Consider the following 19,112-nt stretch of genomic DNA (forward strand, 5'->3'; position numbering starts at 1 on the left):
CTAGTCAGAGGTAGCTTTCATAATATATTATTCTGCCTACCCAGGCACTCCTAGCTTCTGAAAAGCTACTATTCAGATGAGTAGTAGTGGCAGTTAAAAATGATTGTTGTGGAAATCAAAGTGATAATATTCTGATTCCTGAATTACCTGTTCTGAACCCTTCCTCTTCTCTCCCTTCCCCCAAAGAGTAGTAAGAACACTAACAGGTACTCTACGGAATAGTAACCTGGAAAAGGACTCTTCTAATCATGGAAGCATACTTCATTGTACTTCATTGCTCATAGAAGAATTATAAGGAATTCACAATAATGGAATGAAATTCTCCTGCCAGTGACCCCCGCATCCCTCACATTTAACAAAACAAGAGATGAATAATAGTGGACAATTCTCTCTGTTCTTTGTAAGTTGTCACTGACAGAGAACTCTCCCACTGAAACTGCCCCAATTTAAAGTTAGCACAATTTTTCCTACATATACCATTACATTCGTGTTTAAGCAAATCACTTTGGTTAACAAGACTGCATAGGCAACCTTATGCGGATAGCCAAGATGTATCTGCCTTCTCTGAAAATTAGTCAAGTGTTTTGTTTTTTTTGTTTTTAAAAAAAAGCACATTACCACCATTTCTATTTGTTACTCACCATACACCAAAAGCTTTGTTGTTCAGAAGTTTGAAAACAAGAGGACTGGTTACATCTCACAAACTGGATATACCACAAAATAGTTTCACATAAGTTTTAATTACTACATTAAAAACCACTTCACTTTTTAAAACTTTATTGATTTACCACCTGATTAAAGCATGGATTGTAACAGTATTATACACAATATTTTTATGTAGAAAACTTTACATAGTTTTTATTATATAATTATTTTCTGCTATTCTCTCAAAAATGTATACATCCATTGGGCAAGGAACTCTTCTCATTAAATTACTGATATTAAATGCACTTAATATGGAGATCTTCAAGAAAAAGTAACTAGTTACTAACTTAGGCATTTTACATACATAAAACATACATTGTGCACAGAAAGTACATGTTGTTTGAAGTGGCAGAAGTGATTGAACAAAACTTAAAGACAGTTTAAGTGAGCTGTACCTTAGAAAGCTTGTAAATTTACTGCAGGCCAAGGATAGAATATTCTTTTAAAACATTCATCAATATATCACTACAATGTTAGATTTTTTAAGCTAGAAGAGTTGTACTAGAATCTTGTTGTGTTTGCATTTTAGAAGCTACAGAAATAAGTGAAATCACATAGGGAGAAAAAAAACAAGGTTCAATATAATATTTTACTTGCACCATAACAAGCAATAGAAACACCAAGAAGAGGGTAATTTTGAGGGTTTATCCTAATCAGCACATTAACAACTCTCCCACTGTCCACCGCCTTCAAAGGGTTCCAGTAAAAAAAAAAAAAAAAAAAAATCAAACATGCAGGTACTCCACATTAATACCATTAAATTATAAGACTACCTGTCATTTGTTGCATAACATTTAAAATACATCTGAATACAACTGTGTACTACACACGGAGGCCTAGATCCTTATCAGCATATACTAACATGGACCCCTGTTCTCATGCATAGTCCCACTGAAACCAGTGAGACTCCACACAGACAGTGGGTGTGCGTGCCAGCAGACCCTGGTTCAGGATCAGAGCCAGAAGGTAATTACTCTTGGAGTTTTGACTGAGCACTCTTAGCTTTGTTATTATGATGTCCATGGGTTATGGCCTTTCCAAAAGGTACAGAGAAGCAAACAGCTGGTGTAAAATTAAGGGCTTCAGACATTACATTTACTAATGCACCATTCTCTATACAATCAACTTTCAGAAACTTCTGAGACAGGAATAAGGCTGTCATAGTCTCTCTTCACCGCATACACTATATGGTAAAGCTAGAATGCTTCAGATGTCATGTATGATCAAATATCAATTTTTAGCAGTTTTTAAATGGCATATAGACCAGTCAAATCCTTTCATAAGGAATCAGTCTAAGGAAATAGTCACTCAAACCTGAAGCTGTGTTAAAAGGCTCTCTGACATTGATAAAGGCTCTTAATTTCATTATCTTGAGTATCCATACATGTATAAAGACACGTTTATTAAAACCACTTCAATACTATTTTATATTGAAAGAAAACCCAAAATGCCATTGTTCTGAAAGAATTTGGAGAAAAAAATAAAAAGCCCAATTCTCATCATTCAGATTTTAACAGTTGTATTGCTTTCATGCTGCCACCAGGGATAGAAAGCATGCAACCTGAAAGGTAATGTTTTAACAGGAGACAGGACTAAAGTCATATACTGTACATTCATTAACAATGAGAGTGATGTTCAAACATGAGAAATAAAATCTAAATAAATAGTCCTATTTATTTATTTTCTTACTGTAGTTGATGAAACAATACAGTAGAAGGGAATAAGTGACTGCTACACTTTACACTGCCACACAAAGGACATATACGGACTTCAAATGTAGGAAGTTAGTTAAATGCAATTACTTATTTTTCAGTCTTTATTCATGGTAAAATAAAGCCATATATTCTTTTCTACTGAAATAATTTATATATTTCTTCTAATGTATACTTAAAGTAAAAACCCATTTACTTTTCTTTGGTATTAAAATTAAAAAGACAAAATAAGGTAAGTGAAAACCTTAGAGCACTACTGGCCAAAACAAACTACATTAATATAAAGTAAGAGCACCATTCTGACTCTGAAGAAACCCACAAAAAATGAATCCCCATCGAATCCAAAGTTTGGATTTTCCAATGCTATATTAAACTTTGATTGCATTAGCAGGAAAAATCTCTATTTACAAAGCAAAAGGATAAGTACTAAAGACACAACTGTTTTATTTCATTCAATTAACACTTATATAGTTCTTGTATGCAAATATGGGTAGCACAAACAGTGCTTGATAACACTTTTCCCACTTGCATCCTTAATACATTAAAGAAGGTGGTGACTTTCCTCCCACCCTTCCACATGGATCCTATACTGTTTTTAGAGTTACGATTTTAAGTCACTTGCAAATACGGATAATCCTATGGACAGGTTCAATTCTGTTCAACTTCAGTTAAAACTGAAAGTGCATCAGAGGAATCATTGTAACAAAACACTATGGTCTGGCCTTTCCAAAAAAAAAAAAAAAAAGGAAGTCACTAGGGCTAATAAAATTGCAATGTTAAATCACAAGTTTGCTTCTTGGTTGCCTCCAATAAATAGGAATGTATTGGAAGGTGTGTTATAGTGTGTGCTGAAGCTAAATATTTTTTAACTAAAGCGGTCCTGGTGGGAACTAGATTTTATTTCCCCAAGCCATACTGACAGAACTTGAAAGTTGAGGCATTAAAATAACCAACATATTGTTAATAACATATTAACAAATTGGCAGTAAAAACAGATATGTCCTGATATGTACTAAAGAGATTACTTCTGGCTAAACAGACATCTTTGCTACGAAATATATATTCAAAATATAAGAGGTTGACAAACCAATGTTATTTTTACTTAATCTGTTCAGTGTGCACTTCAAAGAAAATCAAATAAATAACTCTATTCTTGCATTTTACCATCTCATCTAGATAATCAGGCAAAATATAAAAGGCAATGAAGAGTTTAAAAAGCTTTCCAATTCCTAATAACTTGAGATTTTTCTGAGTTCATTTGAGAGTATGTGTTACTATGTACTCCTGACACAACTAAACCTTCCATGAAAGCTGATCTTGGAAGGGTAAACACTGCTACTAAAATGGCTTACTACATAACCTGCAGGAGGAAAGCCTTTCCCCCAACTGGTGTATCTACAGCCACTGTACAACAAACTAAAAAAAACACACTAACTGTTCTAGTCATGTGCACACAAAGAAAAAAATCCAGCATGATCTTTTGGTGGCCACTAGCCATTGCAATATATTTTATTATTAACATATGTGCTAACATCACAAGCCTATACAACCATATTCAGTATTTCCAAGGGGAATAATTTCCATTGAGGAATCATTTCCAGCAGATTTATGGGAATAAGCTGGAAGGTACAAGATCAAACAATTGAAGTAACTGATCTGCAGAAACAGAATTAATCGTAAGAATGACTAGCACTGAAGCAGACTTTACATCCACTGTGTTAACTCTGTCGGCAACAATTTAAATACAATCATCGAACTGCTGATAGCTATATTTTTGTAGGGTGGGCAGAACAAAAATCTGTTTTTCCAAAAATGGCATCTTGATCCGGATGATCTGCTGCTCTCTTGGGTTACAGAGAGGTACCAAATGACTTTTGTCCCTCCTCTTGAATCCATTCCTTGAATGTAGCATGACTAAAGCTTTGTGAATAAGCAGCAATGGCCAGTCTTACTTGAGGCTACCATGAAGGCGAACGGGTCCCAGTTGTCCGTAACGGCTCCTGTGGTATCCAGATTTTGAACACTACACCTATACGCAGGAAGAACTTCCGTAACACAGCTCGGAGCTCAGGAATCAGGTCAAACTGCATGATTTCACAGAGGTACGGGTAATAAGTTGAAGCATGTGCTTTAAACTTTTATGGAAAAAGAATAAAATGACTTAATACAAGACAAAAATAAAAAAAAAAAGTTACTCCCATTACCTAGAATGTTACAACAGTAAAACTCAGGAGTTGGCATTGTTTTTCCCAATGAAGAGAAGAAAATGCTCATGCCACCACTAAAAGCCAATTTCTGAACTCTAAAGCAGCAATATGATATTTCAGACAATGTGACAGTGCACTAGTTCAATGCCGGAAATTTCCTATTTTGATAACTATGCATAGTTAAGTAAAATATTTTACAGTAAGATAAAAGGTTTAGTAAGTTCTGGCTTTATATTTATTTCTGACTATCAACACACTGATGTGGCAGCTGGTTTAAACAACTCTTCAAGCAAAACTTGTAACCTTCCCTGGATGACCTACACTGTAGTGAGTACCAATAGCCCCATATTACTTCGCCAGTTTACACTAACCTTCCTCTGCATGGTCAACATCCTGGGGGACGCAGGAAATCCAGGAGACTTTTACATTTATAGCTACAAGTTTTCTCCACAATCGCCAAGTTAAATTATATGGAACTAATGTAACATACGCAATGTAAAACCAAGTATTCTCATAACCTTACATTATTCATTTGTATGTAAAGCACCATGAATATCTATATTGGTATGTAAATAATATTTCTCCACCATATCTTTGTGAATAAGTATATTTCATTGACAGTCCCCTCTGTGCACTGTGGAGCACTGGCAAACTACATTTAAAAATTCCTACATTCAGCAAAGAAAATTTACAAGTTAGCTAATAAAAATACTGAAAAACAAAAGAATTCATAACACAGATTCCTTTTAGCAGTAGTGAAGATCAGAGAAAGTATATTTGGATGCAAGTATAAATGATTTCCAGGTCTATCTTACCTTTTCATCACTGATTTTAAGTGTTTTTGTTAAAAGCAACAATAGGAGATTGGTCCAGGCCTCTCTGTGGCTTTCTGAATTTACTGTTATAAAATAGGCCAGTGCTTCACTGCACACACTAAGAAAAAATTACACAAATTAGTGCACATAAGGGTACAGCAAACAAAACAAATTAAGTTTATATATGTGTCCGCCATCTGTAACAGCAGTATTTTGTGTTTAAATACGAGCTGCACTTTGAGCTTTTTTTTTTCCTATTTGTATATCATGTTTTTAATAGAGTTTGTTAACTTTAAACAAGTACACTGCTATGTCTCTATAGGTTTTCATTTATTGAAACTGTTACTGATAACCAATCGGCATTGAGACTTGCATTAAAACTGATGGTTCTCTACTGGCAGGATGGGAAAAGGTTTTTTCCCCTCAACATCCCTCCCTCCAGTTTATTTTAAAAACTGACATTTTTTAAAATACATTACTATAGTGATCATTAAAGAGATATCAGTTTGATAACCCCATGAAGAGAAATCCTTTCCTGATCCTCAGAACAGGTATAGCAGTGCAAGATTCCCCCTCCAAATCTTTTATGGACAGAAGCGGAGTTTTTGGTCCCTCTGGAAGACTGACAACAAGAGGCATAATCAGTGCTATTTATTGTGGTGATTTCTGCTATGTTGACTAGAAATTGATAGAGACCTCCTTTTACACACACTGATTAAAGAAATCAACTATAAGCCAATAGGTAATGGTAACCAGACTGCTGCCAGCCTCAGCTGGATTTGAACTGGCAATCTATAAGTTCTCCCCACACAGACTCAATATGAATCCTCTGAGCCTCCAGTCAGCAGCAAGTCATCTTTGGGGTAAGGATGTAGTTGATATCTTTATTACCTCTTGTTGCCCAAAGTTCAAACTGTGATGCAACAGATGCCTGAAAAAGTTCATCAGGAATTGGGCTATATGGCGATTGGTGCTCACACCCTACCCATCCCCCCGCCCCCAACAGGAAGGGCTATCTGGCCACATAGTATCCATTCTGAATGGACTTACTTCTGGTTGCCAAAACCCCTTTATTAGAATGCCCCCTTTTCTATCCCTAATCAATTTATGATCCATCTGCTCAACTACTTTGAATAACAACATGATTAATACTGCATTACCACCCAGAAGTCCCAATCAGGATCAGGGCCCCACTGTGCTATGTGCTGGAAAAACAGTACAAGACAGTCCCCCCAAAGAGTCTTCTTGAAACCCAAGACTCATTAGGTAAAATACCATTCTTACTTTAGGAGTCGCTGTTGTATAGCATCCCAGGAATCTCTGCGACTTTCATCAACGTACATTCGGAAGAGGATTCTCAAGCAACAAGCCAAGCTGCTGGTCTCTTGTTTTAAAAGATTGGGTTTTGACTTACCCTTGAACCCTAGAAATGAATTCCAATTTGATACATTCATACATCTTTGCATATAGTTTAGAAACAGTAAAAAGTATAATTAAACTTCAAGATACCAGCTAAGCAGACCAACTTATTGTAGTGCTGCCTAAATCATTTTAAGGGATAACTTAATTATATAGAAATTTTTAAAACAATTAATCCTGCAGGCTATTGACATGACATCTGAGGGAAGCACTGTCAGGGTTTGTCATGGAGCCTTAGGTGGTGTGCAAGTCACTCATCATTGAGAGGTTTAGATTTGTAAAGTACATAGGTTTGGATTTGCCTCTAAAATCCCTGTGTATTTTACTATTCAATCCACATATGGTCCCACAAAACTCAGTTCAGCACACACAACTCTCCTTGCATATTTTATATGGTCTTTTATTCAAAAGAGACCACACATACCCCGAAGTCAGAAGCAAGAGCCTTCCAAAACTGCTTGAACTTTTTTTTTTTTTTTTTTTAAATAGCTCCCCAAGTTGGTACAGAATTACCACCAAGTAGCAGCATTGGTCAAAGATAGTGCCACAAGGCAGCTCAGTGATTAGAGATAAGCAGGAATCCTAGAAATGCATTTGCCATGGAAAAAGGCAGATTTGCATTTTTACAGAGAACCTTCTGTTTTTACATTTCGTGAAAAAATAAAAACATATACAGTAGAACCCCGTTTATCTGAGCCTCCATTATCCGGCTCTCCGTATTAACCAAACTGAAGCTGACAGCCCAAGCCCAGCTGCCACCCAGAGCCGAAGCTCTCCAGATTATCCAAATTTTTTATTATCCGATCTGACCTCGGTCCCAATTAGATCAGATAATTGGAGTTTCACTGAACCTATGTATACTGTGGTTAGGGAAACTGAAGTTCAGAGTTTCATTTTAAACACGGAAAAATGCAGCTTTTTATACCTTTGTATCAGAGAATTTTTTTCTTTTTATATATACAGATCATGGAAAACTGGGATCCCCGGTGATGAGCACTTCCGTGCAAGAAGACTGGATTCCATTGCTCCCGGGCCAACTCCCCTACCATCAATAACAACCCCCTTCCCCCTACCCACGCGCCCCCAAGGTTATATTGACAAAACTGAATTACATAAATAAAATCCAATGTTTCCCATCATGTTTCTATTTTATTGTAAATGAAGTAGGTCTTTCGATCAATATTTCTATTTTGTAATTAAAGGAATTAGAAAAGTGACAAGTCTAATATAGAACAGTTAAGTAGCACTATGTGATTACAAACTTTTACTATATAGTACACTTGAAAAAAGTCACTTGTGCTGTACTACACATTCCTACCTTAGGGTAAATATTTTAAAAAACCCACAAGCAAGAAAGCTCAAAACCATTACTAAGTAACTTGCTCACCAGCTCTCCATAGGACAGTTCGCTGCTCATAATTTGAGTTAAAGGCTTTTGAAAATGAATGAGACTCTTGCAAACAATCCAATAACTTAAAAAGATGTTGTGAAGTTATGTACTTATACATTCCTTGCTCTTCTGTGTCAATGTGGATATCTGCATCCAGTGTGTCTCTCTACACAGAAAATCAAGTTATTAGTGGTGGTTAATGGAGAAGGAGTCCAAAAAAAACAACAACACTCAGTTGTGCTACACAGTGAAGTACCCAAATCCAGAATAATTCCATTGTCACGGATGTAAATGAAATTTACTCAAGAATACCGGAGCAAAGTTTGGCCCACAATATCTACACATCTGTTTCCATCAGACCAGTGGGTTTGGAGAATGTTAGGGCTGTGTTCCAGTGCTGTCCTGTGATTTAGTGCTTTCCTTCCTACTAGTGTATTTCCAAAAATACGTGATGTAATTTATTTTAGCAATTAGCATAAGATCAGATCAAAAAAGAATACGACCTCTATTTCAAGGCACAGAGAGGTCCTGTTGAGTGATACAAAGCTCTTGCCTACCCACAGAGGCTGATTCACCGCCTCTGCAGAGCTCTGAAGACTGTCAGACAAGTTAACTAGTCAGACATATAGTTCCCCATGTTGAAGTAGATGCTGAACAACGTAAGAGTTCACCTTTTTTGCCTTAATTAGAGGTTGCATTAATAAAATTTTGTTCTTACAAATATAGAGATGTGCACCTATTACAGAAGCCTCTGGACATAACACATTAATAACAGACCTGCCAACTGTCAGGAAGCAGACAATCCCAAAATATCAGCTTCACCTCTACCCCCAAGCAATATATATAGGAGTTAACAGGTTTGGTGAGGGTGGTTAAGACAAACCCCCAACCCAGCCCTCTACTGGAACAAGCAGGTGGGCTTTGCACAGTGCCCTCAAGATCAGGGTATTTGGACCTGAAACATGGAGTTTCAGAGTTCAGGATTTGTCACTGAAGACAGCCTGCTATCGGCCTCAGAGGTTAAGCCTTGCTAAACAACTAATAACTTCTCCCCTCAACAGAGATGCCCCTTTCAGAAAGTACAGTGTACACAGTCTGTTCAGAAAGGGGAAGTTAATACAGGAAGTTACTCTCTATTGAACCCATTTTTAAATTATTATTATTACAGTCTTAATGGTTGGAAGGCCTTCCACAAACTGTAAAGCACTACAAAAAGTGCTAATTATTACTATGATAGTAAGATGCAAAGAAAAAAAGATTATGACGTTCAAAATCTAAGATAAGTTACCTGGGCTGCAGCCATGTGCTCAGCATCCTCCTTCTTGCTAGTTGCTGGGTAGAATACTATGTTGTCAATGGTCTGTATCAATTCCAGCTGCACCACACATTTAATAAGGAGGCCCGCAAACAGTTTCTGGTCTAATAGAATAGAGGAACTCTGGTTTTCAGTCTAGTTTTAGATGCAAACTTATGATAAAGTATGTTAAACTAGAAGACTGAAACTCGTATTTCTACCAGCATCTCCATACCCAGTTATTTTGTGTGTTCTTTGAAGTACAGTACCATATTGCATAGTCAAACATTTTCTCAATTATAGTCATGGTAGAAATGGGAGAGTAGATTATGTGCTTTGGCTAGTAAGTTTTCATTAAAACATTAGGGCACCTGAAGCACAGATTTAGGAACCTCAGCAAGTCGTTGTTACTTAAATGATCTGGGTCAGTGACTAGAGGTTCTGTTGAAACTAAAGACCTTTACAGTGAAATGCATCCTTACTTGCATGAGGCCCGCCTTTCCAGCTGTCGTCTGTGCGATTTGAAACCTGACTCTGTCCCCTCTCCGAAGCATTTTTATCAATACTGCTTAGAGACTGGCGATCTAGGTCCACATCCTAGAAGGGATAATCGAAGATACAAGTCTGTTTATCCAATGTACTTAAAATTTGTCACAACTCAGTTTTCACATAACGTAACAAATGTGGCTTAAGTTTTCTACTATCAAAGTACTGAGATAGTCTTGCATTTGATTTTATGATCAGTTGGGCCTAGCATACAGTATAGTCTGTATTTAATTCCAGCTTGCGGCTTTACAAACAGATTTACCACATTAAGTATTTCTAAAGAAGAACAGTTTAAGTCTTACCAAATGCTTTTCAGAGGAATCATCCTCCATTCCTGCTGGCCTCCATGTCAGCAAGCTTCACAGAGAAAAGAAATATAATAAATAAATAACCTTAACATGACAGCTGGCCTCAAAACAAATTTATGTTGGACTAACTTACGCATGAGGAATGGTGGTTTTGAAGATTTCTAGCATACAATTACATGTTTGGTCCCAGACTTCAGGACTGAATTTCTGTCCATTTAGTATCACCAGATTTTCTAGACAGTTTGTACCTGATCGAGCCAGCTGTTCATTATCTGTAAAATAATTATCCTTATATATTAATCTCTGAGCTCTTCTAGTCAAACAATGTGAATTAAACATCTTCTGTGCTTGACAGTCATTATGCATGTTTGATATTATGATGCAATTGGTATTTGTACCAAATCTCCAATAGCTCAAAGCCTGCTTAGAGTGTAACCATTATTTGTGTGACTGTAAGCACCAAGATCAGGACCCCTAGTGTACAAAGACAGTAAGAATCCCTATTGTGAGGAACCTGCAAGCTAAATAGAAAAAGACAAATGGTGAGAGGGGAAAGCGGCACAGAGAAACAAAGCATCTTGCCAAGGTGACACAGCAGGCCAGTGACAGAGCTGGGAATAGAGATTAGATCTGATGCCTAGTCCAGTGCCTGAGAGGCCCCAAGTCATTTTCCCATGAAATAATAAACTAGGCACCATGGAGGATTTAAGGACAGTTTGCGTTCAATTCACAAGCCCCCCTTTCCCTCCCAGTCTTCCCTAAACACTCTGTGCTGTCTGCATAAAAAGGTTACATAATATAAAATTCTAACAAAAAGATATGGCAGCTGACTCCTTATGTCTCTTGTTCAAATAAGTATTCTAACTTTTTAGAATGCTCTCTGTATAGATATAGGGACAATTTTTGAAGTGTGAATGTAATGCGAGATTAAATGTTATTCATGCAGCAAACAAAAAAAATGCTTTTTTGCCAAATGAAGAAGGGATAATGGCAAAAAGTGTTAACGTAATTCATACTGAAGCAAAAGAAGTTAAAGATCTTTCGTAAGTAGCAGCACGTTTGGCAAAAATTGCAGACAGAGAAAAGTCACTAATGGATTAAACAGCATGAAAAAACATTCTTGCATCAGTTTTATATATAGCAATAGTGGTTTATTTTCCTTGCTTTGATTACCTCGAGGAAAAAAAAAAAGTTAAAGCATGCATTCCAGACGTACATTTAAAAACAATGTGTATATGTATGTAAATAAGCTACCTTGTTTTACACACCAGTGTAACTGTGCAAATATGTCAGGAAGAAGGATCTCATTTAAAGCTTCATAAAACTGCGTGAATACATCACAGATTGCATAAAGTGCATGGTTACATGTAGTTGTCATCCATTCAGATTTCTGCAAGACAATGACAGGCCTTTATTTTTGTTATGATAAGTGCTGAATGGAAAGAATGGGTTCCCATCTTATGGTGCTACATGGCATAGGATTGGCTGGCTATACAAAAAGAGAGGAATGTAGTTTGGATAAAATTGGATCATCTTGTAAGTACCTCGAGTCGGGGTGATTAGAAACTAGATACCATTTGGGCATGGAGACACACAATACCACTAGTCCAGGCTGAACCTTTTTTTTTTTTTTTTTAAATAAAAAGGTACCAGGCGTCAATTTACCAGGGCTAAGAATCTCGCTCCTTCCAGGAACAGTAGGATTTCACTAAGTGGAAGTTTGGGGGTGTTATTTCACAATTGTATGGAAACCTCTTATTTTGTCACAACAACAAGATCCTTCAGAGGGCTTTTGTTACCTCCGTTTGTTGTTCAGGAAGCTTCATATTGTCAAATATCCGAAACACAATCCTAAACAGATCTTGCCACCAGTGTTTTTCAAAGGTATGGCCATAGCTCTTCATTATTTCAAACATCACCGTTAGGCCTCTACAATAAGGAAACAGGAATACAAAAATAAGATGCTAAAACAGTTGCCTCTGATCAGAGTTTCAATAACTGAATGCAGCTAAAAAGCAAAGAACCTCATTACCTTGTCCGAACATCTAATTTGCATCGATTAATAATGCAGGAAAGTTCAAACAAAATAGGGAACCATCCTCTGACCCAGACCCTGTCTCCAGGAGCAACATTCATGTCATCACTTGTATATTCTCGCAATACCTGAAAGCCATTTAGAGAAAGATTATTACCTATTAAGTCACATCTAAAAGACTTCAGAATTAAACTAAATTGCATCTTCTAAACAGAATTTGGCTACTCAAAATTTAAGTAAGTAGTGAGAGGTCAAATAAGATATTTGAGTAACCCTTTCCTAATTTGTTTGTTTCTCCAAGTATCTCCATTAACACTTCTAAATAAAAAGATTCATCTAGTTCTATTCCTACTCTAGGTTTAAAAAAATATTTGGCTCTTTTTGTACATTGGAGACAAGATTTCAGATCAACCTCTTAACTGCACCCACATTTACACACAATTGCTCATCTAAATACATGTGTGCACACAGTTCTGTGTAAGTCAATGCTGTGCTCATGCATGCAAGAACTGAGGAACCTGCAAATCTTGCAAGATTAACTAACAATGTTAATTAGGTAACTTCAGCCTACATTCTTTTAAACAGAATTACTGTAATATTACATATTTATACAATAGGGATTTGGTGTTAAGCTCTAACAGGATAGGAACTGACATGCAATATGAAAGTTAGATTGCAAGAGTCCTTATTTAGAGTTAAGAGTTTACAATTTTTGTTTAACAAAACTGCAACAGCCAATTTTATCCAGCTATTTCCACACCTGATTGAAACAAGGTTCTCTCCATTTTCTAAAGATGAGCGTTAAGTGTGTGTTCTGCTAATGCTAAAGAGGTGTCTAATTTGGGGGAAACATTTTAGCATGATATTCACTAAGAACCTAAAGTCTATGTTTAAGAGCAGAGTCTTAGCTACAGGAGTAATCACAGTTTAAAACTAAAAATTATTACAAGAACAGAAAATACCTGTGGTCTTTCTGAAACATATTTAGCACAATAACGGATAAGTCGGATTGCTTCCATACTGGTGTCCGGAAATGCTGCATTACAGGCAAATTCAGATAAACATTTTACAGCATCCTGGAATGAATCTATTGCTGCTGGAAAATGCTGCTGAAAAATATTGGCTGGGGAAAACAAAGGAAAAAGAAATGTCTTAAACATACTAATATTGGATCAGACTTTTTGAGTTGGAGCCTCCACTGATGTAAACTGGCATACCTTCACTGAAGCCAATGAAGCTATACCAATTTGTATCAGCTGAGGATCTAGTATTTGATTTTATCAATATTAAACACTAAACAGTATTACAGAATCAACACACCACAATTTCTTAGTATATACTAACAGGTAAATAGTATTAATATTAAAAAATCCATTCTATGATAATGATCATTACTATTTCATAGCCTCATTAAAATGGTTCAAGTCTATTTTTTTTTTAAAAGCCACAGATACTCTTGTTAAAGCTCTTTAGATGAATTGTTAAATTTCAAATCATCTTCTATCTGTATGCAAGATGCACCACCTCTCTTGTTTCGGTCAAATAACCCAGAGAGTCCTCAGAGGTTCTGTAGTAAGAGAAACTGACTAGTGTTCAAAAACTGAAGGGCCAGTCAGCATGAAAATCAGATTTGTCTGGAAGTTTTGTACCTAGTAGTTATAACCATAGTAAGATCACTATAACTGATGTTGGAGGGGGAAAAGAAGAAGAGGGAAAAAAAAAAGGAGAGAAAGTTATTCTGTTAGTTTATAAGCATAATGCTATTAAATACAAAGAGCAGTTAGGCCCTGGTCTACCCTACACATAAAAGACAGCTTATGTCGATCTAACTATGTCAGCGTACAAACTACAGCTTTGCTCCCACCGATTTAAGTGCCCTACTACACCAACATAACTACTCCACCTTCACGAGGGGTATAAGGCTTATGTCGGTGTAGTTAGGATCATGCAGTGTCAATGTAAACACTGCGTGATGTAAACACTGCGTGACTTACATCAGCTATTGGCTGTCTTGTCAATTTCACAGCTCTGCTGGAGCCCTGAAATTGATAAGAAAGCCCAGCTCCCCAGCAGGGCTGCTGCTGGGTCTCTGCTCCAAGCCGGGCTGTCACCCAGGCTCCTGGTGGTGCTGCCTGGGCTCCTCACTCCCTGCTGGGAGCCTGGCTGTCTCCCCCTCGGATCCCAGCAGCACAGAGCCTCCTGGCTGGAAGTCTGGCTGCCCACCCCCTCCCCACCCAAAGCCCCATAGGGTAGCTGGGCTCCCAGGGGGAGAACTTCATGAAGCTAAGAGCCCTGGCTCTCAGCCCCACCACACTGCTACTCTTCAGGTCAGTGGAAGCACTCCTGGTGAGGACACGCACCACCAACAGAAGGAGGGTAGTGTGGACATCAACCACCACAGTAATCACATGTAGTGTAGACATACCTTAGTTTCACTTTTTAACTCAGAGTCAATTTCTCCCTTGCTGTAAAAAGCATTTAAACAGCAACAGAGCAGAATAACTTCTACAAAAGTGTACAGCGAATGCTTAAAAATAAGTTTCAGGGCATATATTGCAAGTAATATGCCATCAGAAACTAGAATTACTTCATTTCAAAAACTGGAGTACACAATGTGTACTTTTTAATTGGCTCACCAATATGCCCAAATATCTTTTTAATAAAGTAGATGGCTCTGTAGGGCTAACTCAGCAAGTAAAATATCTAGGATGGGTGATTAATCGCAGTTAACTCATGCGATTAACAAAAAAATTATTTGTGATTAATCGCAGTTGTAATCGCACTGTTAAACAATAGACTATCAACTGACATTTATTATAAACTTTTTTGAATGTTTTTCTACATTTTAAAATATGTTGATTTCAATTACAGCACAAAATACAAAGTACACAGTGCTCACTTTATTTTTGATAATTTTTACAGAGCAAATATTTGTAAACAAAAAATAGTATTTTTTCAATTCACCTCATAGAACATCTCCATTATTAAATGTGTGTATCTCCTAGAACTGGAAGGGACCCTGAAGGGTCATTGAGTCCATCCCCCTGCCTTCACTAGCAGGACCAAGTACTGATTTTTGCCCCAGATCCCTAAGTGGCCCCCTCAAGGACTGAACTCACAACCCTGGGTTTAGCAGGCTAATGCTCTCCCTTTCTATTGTAGTGCGATCTCGTTATCGTGAAAGTGCAATTTACAAATGTAATTTTTGTGTGTGGCATAACTGCACCCAAAACCAAAACAATGTAAAACTTTAGAGCCTACAAGTCCATCAGTCCTACTTCTTGTTCAGCCAATCACTAAGACAAACAAGTTTGTTTACATTTACAGAAGATAATGCTGCCTGCTTCTTTTTTACAGTGTCACCCAAAAGTGAAAACAGGTGTTTGCATGGCACTTTTGTAGCTAGCATTGCAAGGTATTTACGTGCCCGATGCGCTAAAACTCCAGCACGTACTGTTTAAAAAGACAGACTGGAGTAAGCACTGGGTGTTAATACGATGCAACCCACCCATACCCCCACAAACAATCTGACCTGATAAAGAGGCCGGAAGGGTTGGGGGGGGGGGGGAGAGAAAGTACTATTGCAACATCTAATCCAGCCTTCAAATCAAGTCATTTGTAGTCCTTTGTTCTGTCTAAGGAGAAGCGTGAGGGTGGAGTGTCTTAAATTGCAGTTAATTACAATAAAGGGCTATGAATAGATTATGCTTGGACTGGGAAGAGTTTTCCTCTAGCCATCCATGACATTTCTAAGGCACCCATCACTGCCTTTGTTGGAAGCTATATATCAGAGACACAGAACTTAACTAAATCTGTAAAGCTGGAGAATTAATCTAGGTGCCCAGATGTATTATATAGGGTTGAGAGAACACTTTCATATTACTATTAGAAGTATTTCATATACCCGATTGGATTCAGATTATATAAAATAATACTTACAGATCATGCCATACACGATCAGGCATTGTACAATAGTTTGGTCTACCATGATACAGAATTGTTTAGAGCCAGGGAGCAGGCAAAACTTAACCACGTACTTTAAACAATTTGGACATTTAAAAACACAGCCCCCTCCCCTACAATAGAGTTTATTATGTAGACAAGCGCTTTTAGCATGAGAGTATGTTAGTTAAGGTGTTCCATCTGCCAACCACTACTTACTAACTATATGTCCTGTTGTTTGGAAAGCCAACTCCACAATATTCCCATCATGGTCTGAAGCTGCTTGGTGAAATACTGCAAAGATATTCTTCCAGCCTGAGCGAATGTTACCAGCCTGTGAGTTCACCATCTGAGCAATACAGCGTATTACCATGTCACGAATGGTAGGAGATCTTAAAAACAAATTAACCACCATGTTATTTGCCATTGCCTGCATACCAGGGAGCATCCCACCCACATTAGCACAGGAAACCTGGTCACATTTTAAGTTGCTGCATAAAAAAACCCAAGCCAAGACAGACGTTTCAGTGCACGCACACCTGTTTTTCTTCATAATGTGCTCAAAGGGCCTCAAAAAGTCTTTCTGGAAACGGAAGTTGGCTAATTCTCCCTTCTCGAGAAACTTCATTGATAGCTGCCTTAATGAATCAACTGCAAAGATGGCCACATCTTCATTAGGGTTACATCCAACCTAGTAATAGAGAAGGAAAAGGGGTGTGTGTGTCTCAACGTACATTTAAAAGTTCATGTGAACTATACTACACAAGCTTTTCATTTCCATGGGATTTTCATTTCCATGACCCAATCTTTATACACCTGAATGGTTTTTACAAACGTATAATGGCTGTCTAAGAACCCCAGGGATTAGTTTACTAAGGGGCATGAGGGAAGGGGTACACCACCAAACTATCAGGCTAGGACATGGAGAATTATTTTATGTTAGAGAGTTAGCATATTTGAGTTTGCAAACAAACACTTAGTTTCCCTGTATACTCACTATTTTTCTAGTTTCAATAAGATAACATTTCATAGCAAGAAAAAACCTCATAAGCTTGTACATTTTGCTTAAATGCCTAAAGACAGGAACAGAGATGATAATGAGCTGATTTTTTTCCAGAGATCCTGACCACTCAGTCACTGACTTCAATAGGAGCTACAGGTGGTCAGTATATCTTGTCGGGAGTGGAAGGAAGTCAGATAGGTAATTAAATCGCAGTTAACTTTAGGTACCTACATCTGAATGCTTTAGCAAGGATTAAGTGTGAATGGGGAAATATTAAATTAAAAGATTCATTTAGAACTATCTAGATATTTATGCTGCACATCATAGATGTTCCTAGGCTAGATGTTGTGGTTAGACCATGTTTTCCTGAAGTTGACATGTGTGCTTTTGCCCATGTTAAAACTAAAGAAACAGACTCCTGAGCTGGTAAAACAAATTGAGAATTTAGATTTATTTATTTTTAAGAGGAGAATCAGATGGTCATTTTTCTTGCTTTGATTGTGTGGAAAAAAGGATTAGCAGTGGAGACTAGCGGGAGAGACAAATAAATTAATCATCCCATCATAAGGAACACATATGGTTGCTGTCCCTCAGTCTACACACATTTTATAAGATGAAACCTAACCAGGCTTCACTGATTCCAAAAGGAAACTGCCTACATAGTTTAGAAAGAAGAGGACAACATAAATCATGTCCTGACATTCTCAATACGGGGGGAAACAAAGGATGAAGAAAGCGGTCATATGATTTCCAAAAACAAACCAAAAAAAAGGGGATGAGGGTGGGAAGGGGAGAGGACAGATATCTTTCCCCTCCTCCTCAAGATAATATGAATATTATGGCCCAACACCACGGATTCAATTAAGATCCAAACACATATGAAAGAAAGACTTAGGACTTCTCCAACTCTAATGTAAAGAATGTAGCAGCCTCAACTAAATCCATGTTGATCAATACATGTCAAAACCTATGATGTTCTGAATCAGGAAAGCCTTCCAAGACATCATCTTGGGCATCTTAATAAGGGAAAGCTAATGAGCATGATTCCAACTGGACTAAAAAATAGTACTACAAAAGCATGTTGTATAACCTGTAAGTTTTGAATTACCTTATTGAAATGATCTCCAATCACTTGCCATATCCTTGACCATTGCAGTCTAATTCGATTCATATTGTAATATGAGATCTCTACTATCTTCTGCAGGCTGAACATGCGAGGATGGTGTGGGGAAGCCAGCTCATCCATGGAAACGGCGCACAGCCATCGGACAAAATCAACTGAATATTAAACAGATATTACAAACTATGAGTTTTCGGTGTTCTACTGCAACACAGTTAATTTCCTCATATGTTCAGCATACATACCTATTGCATTTCCGTCCAACCGGGTTGATCCTGTAAATATTCTGTAGAACAAATCAAGGTGTGTGATAAAATATACATTATATTTAAAAAAAAAATAAAGGAAAAGAACATAACAGACTAGAGTATTTCCAGGTAAAAGGGTGCAGGTTTATAAAGAAACCTTGATGCTGCAAAATAGACTAGCAAGGTAATGCTTTGGATTTCCACCAGTGACTTACAGGTGGAAAGAGTGAACTATGTACAGGGAGGAAGTAAAAAAGGAAAGCTGAATATAGAGGTCAGCATGGTCTAATAGACTGAGGACACTGATGCATTTCAGAAACCTTGACTTGGGTTAGTTACCCGGCAATGGTAAAAAGTCTAACTGTAAA

General features: G+C 37.4%; 1 protein-coding gene across 2 annotated transcripts in view; it reads right to left on the reverse strand.

The window, feature by feature from the left end:
- Positions 1-19,112, reverse strand: part of ARFGEF2 (ADP ribosylation factor guanine nucleotide exchange factor 2) — a 56,652-nt gene continuing 37,540 nt past the window's right edge. Inside the window, exons 24-39 of one of the 2 annotated variants that reach the window (XM_044985580.1) lie at positions 18,742-18,782; positions 18,485-18,654; positions 16,913-17,064; positions 16,593-16,765; positions 13,394-13,554; positions 12,429-12,559; positions 12,196-12,325; positions 11,651-11,786; positions 10,530-10,668; positions 10,391-10,445; positions 10,025-10,139; positions 9,537-9,667; positions 8,246-8,414; positions 6,724-6,862; positions 5,440-5,557; positions 1-4,501 (exon numbers count right to left, since the gene is read on the reverse strand). In XM_044985580.1, the coding sequence (XP_044841515.1) occupies positions 4,376-4,501; positions 5,440-5,557; positions 6,724-6,862; positions 8,246-8,414; positions 9,537-9,667; positions 10,025-10,139; positions 10,391-10,445; positions 10,530-10,668; positions 11,651-11,786; positions 12,196-12,325; positions 12,429-12,559; positions 13,394-13,554; positions 16,593-16,765; positions 16,913-17,064; positions 18,485-18,654; positions 18,742-18,782 (2,086 nt within the window). In that variant the 3' untranslated portion in view covers positions 1-4,375. Of the gene's footprint in view, positions 4,553-5,439; positions 5,558-6,723; positions 6,863-8,245; positions 8,415-9,536; positions 9,668-10,024; positions 10,140-10,390; positions 10,446-10,529; positions 10,669-11,650; positions 11,787-12,195; positions 12,326-12,428; positions 12,560-13,393; positions 13,555-16,592; positions 16,766-16,912; positions 17,065-18,484; positions 18,655-18,741; positions 18,783-19,112 lie in introns of both variants that reach the window. The other variant, XM_044985579.1, reaches the window with a different exon arrangement.

The sequence above is a fragment of the Mauremys mutica genome, chromosome 13 (genome assembly GCF_020497125.1).
Source record: "Mauremys mutica isolate MM-2020 ecotype Southern chromosome 13, ASM2049712v1, whole genome shotgun sequence".
Taxonomy (NCBI): Eukaryota; Metazoa; Chordata; order Testudines; family Geoemydidae; genus Mauremys; species Mauremys mutica.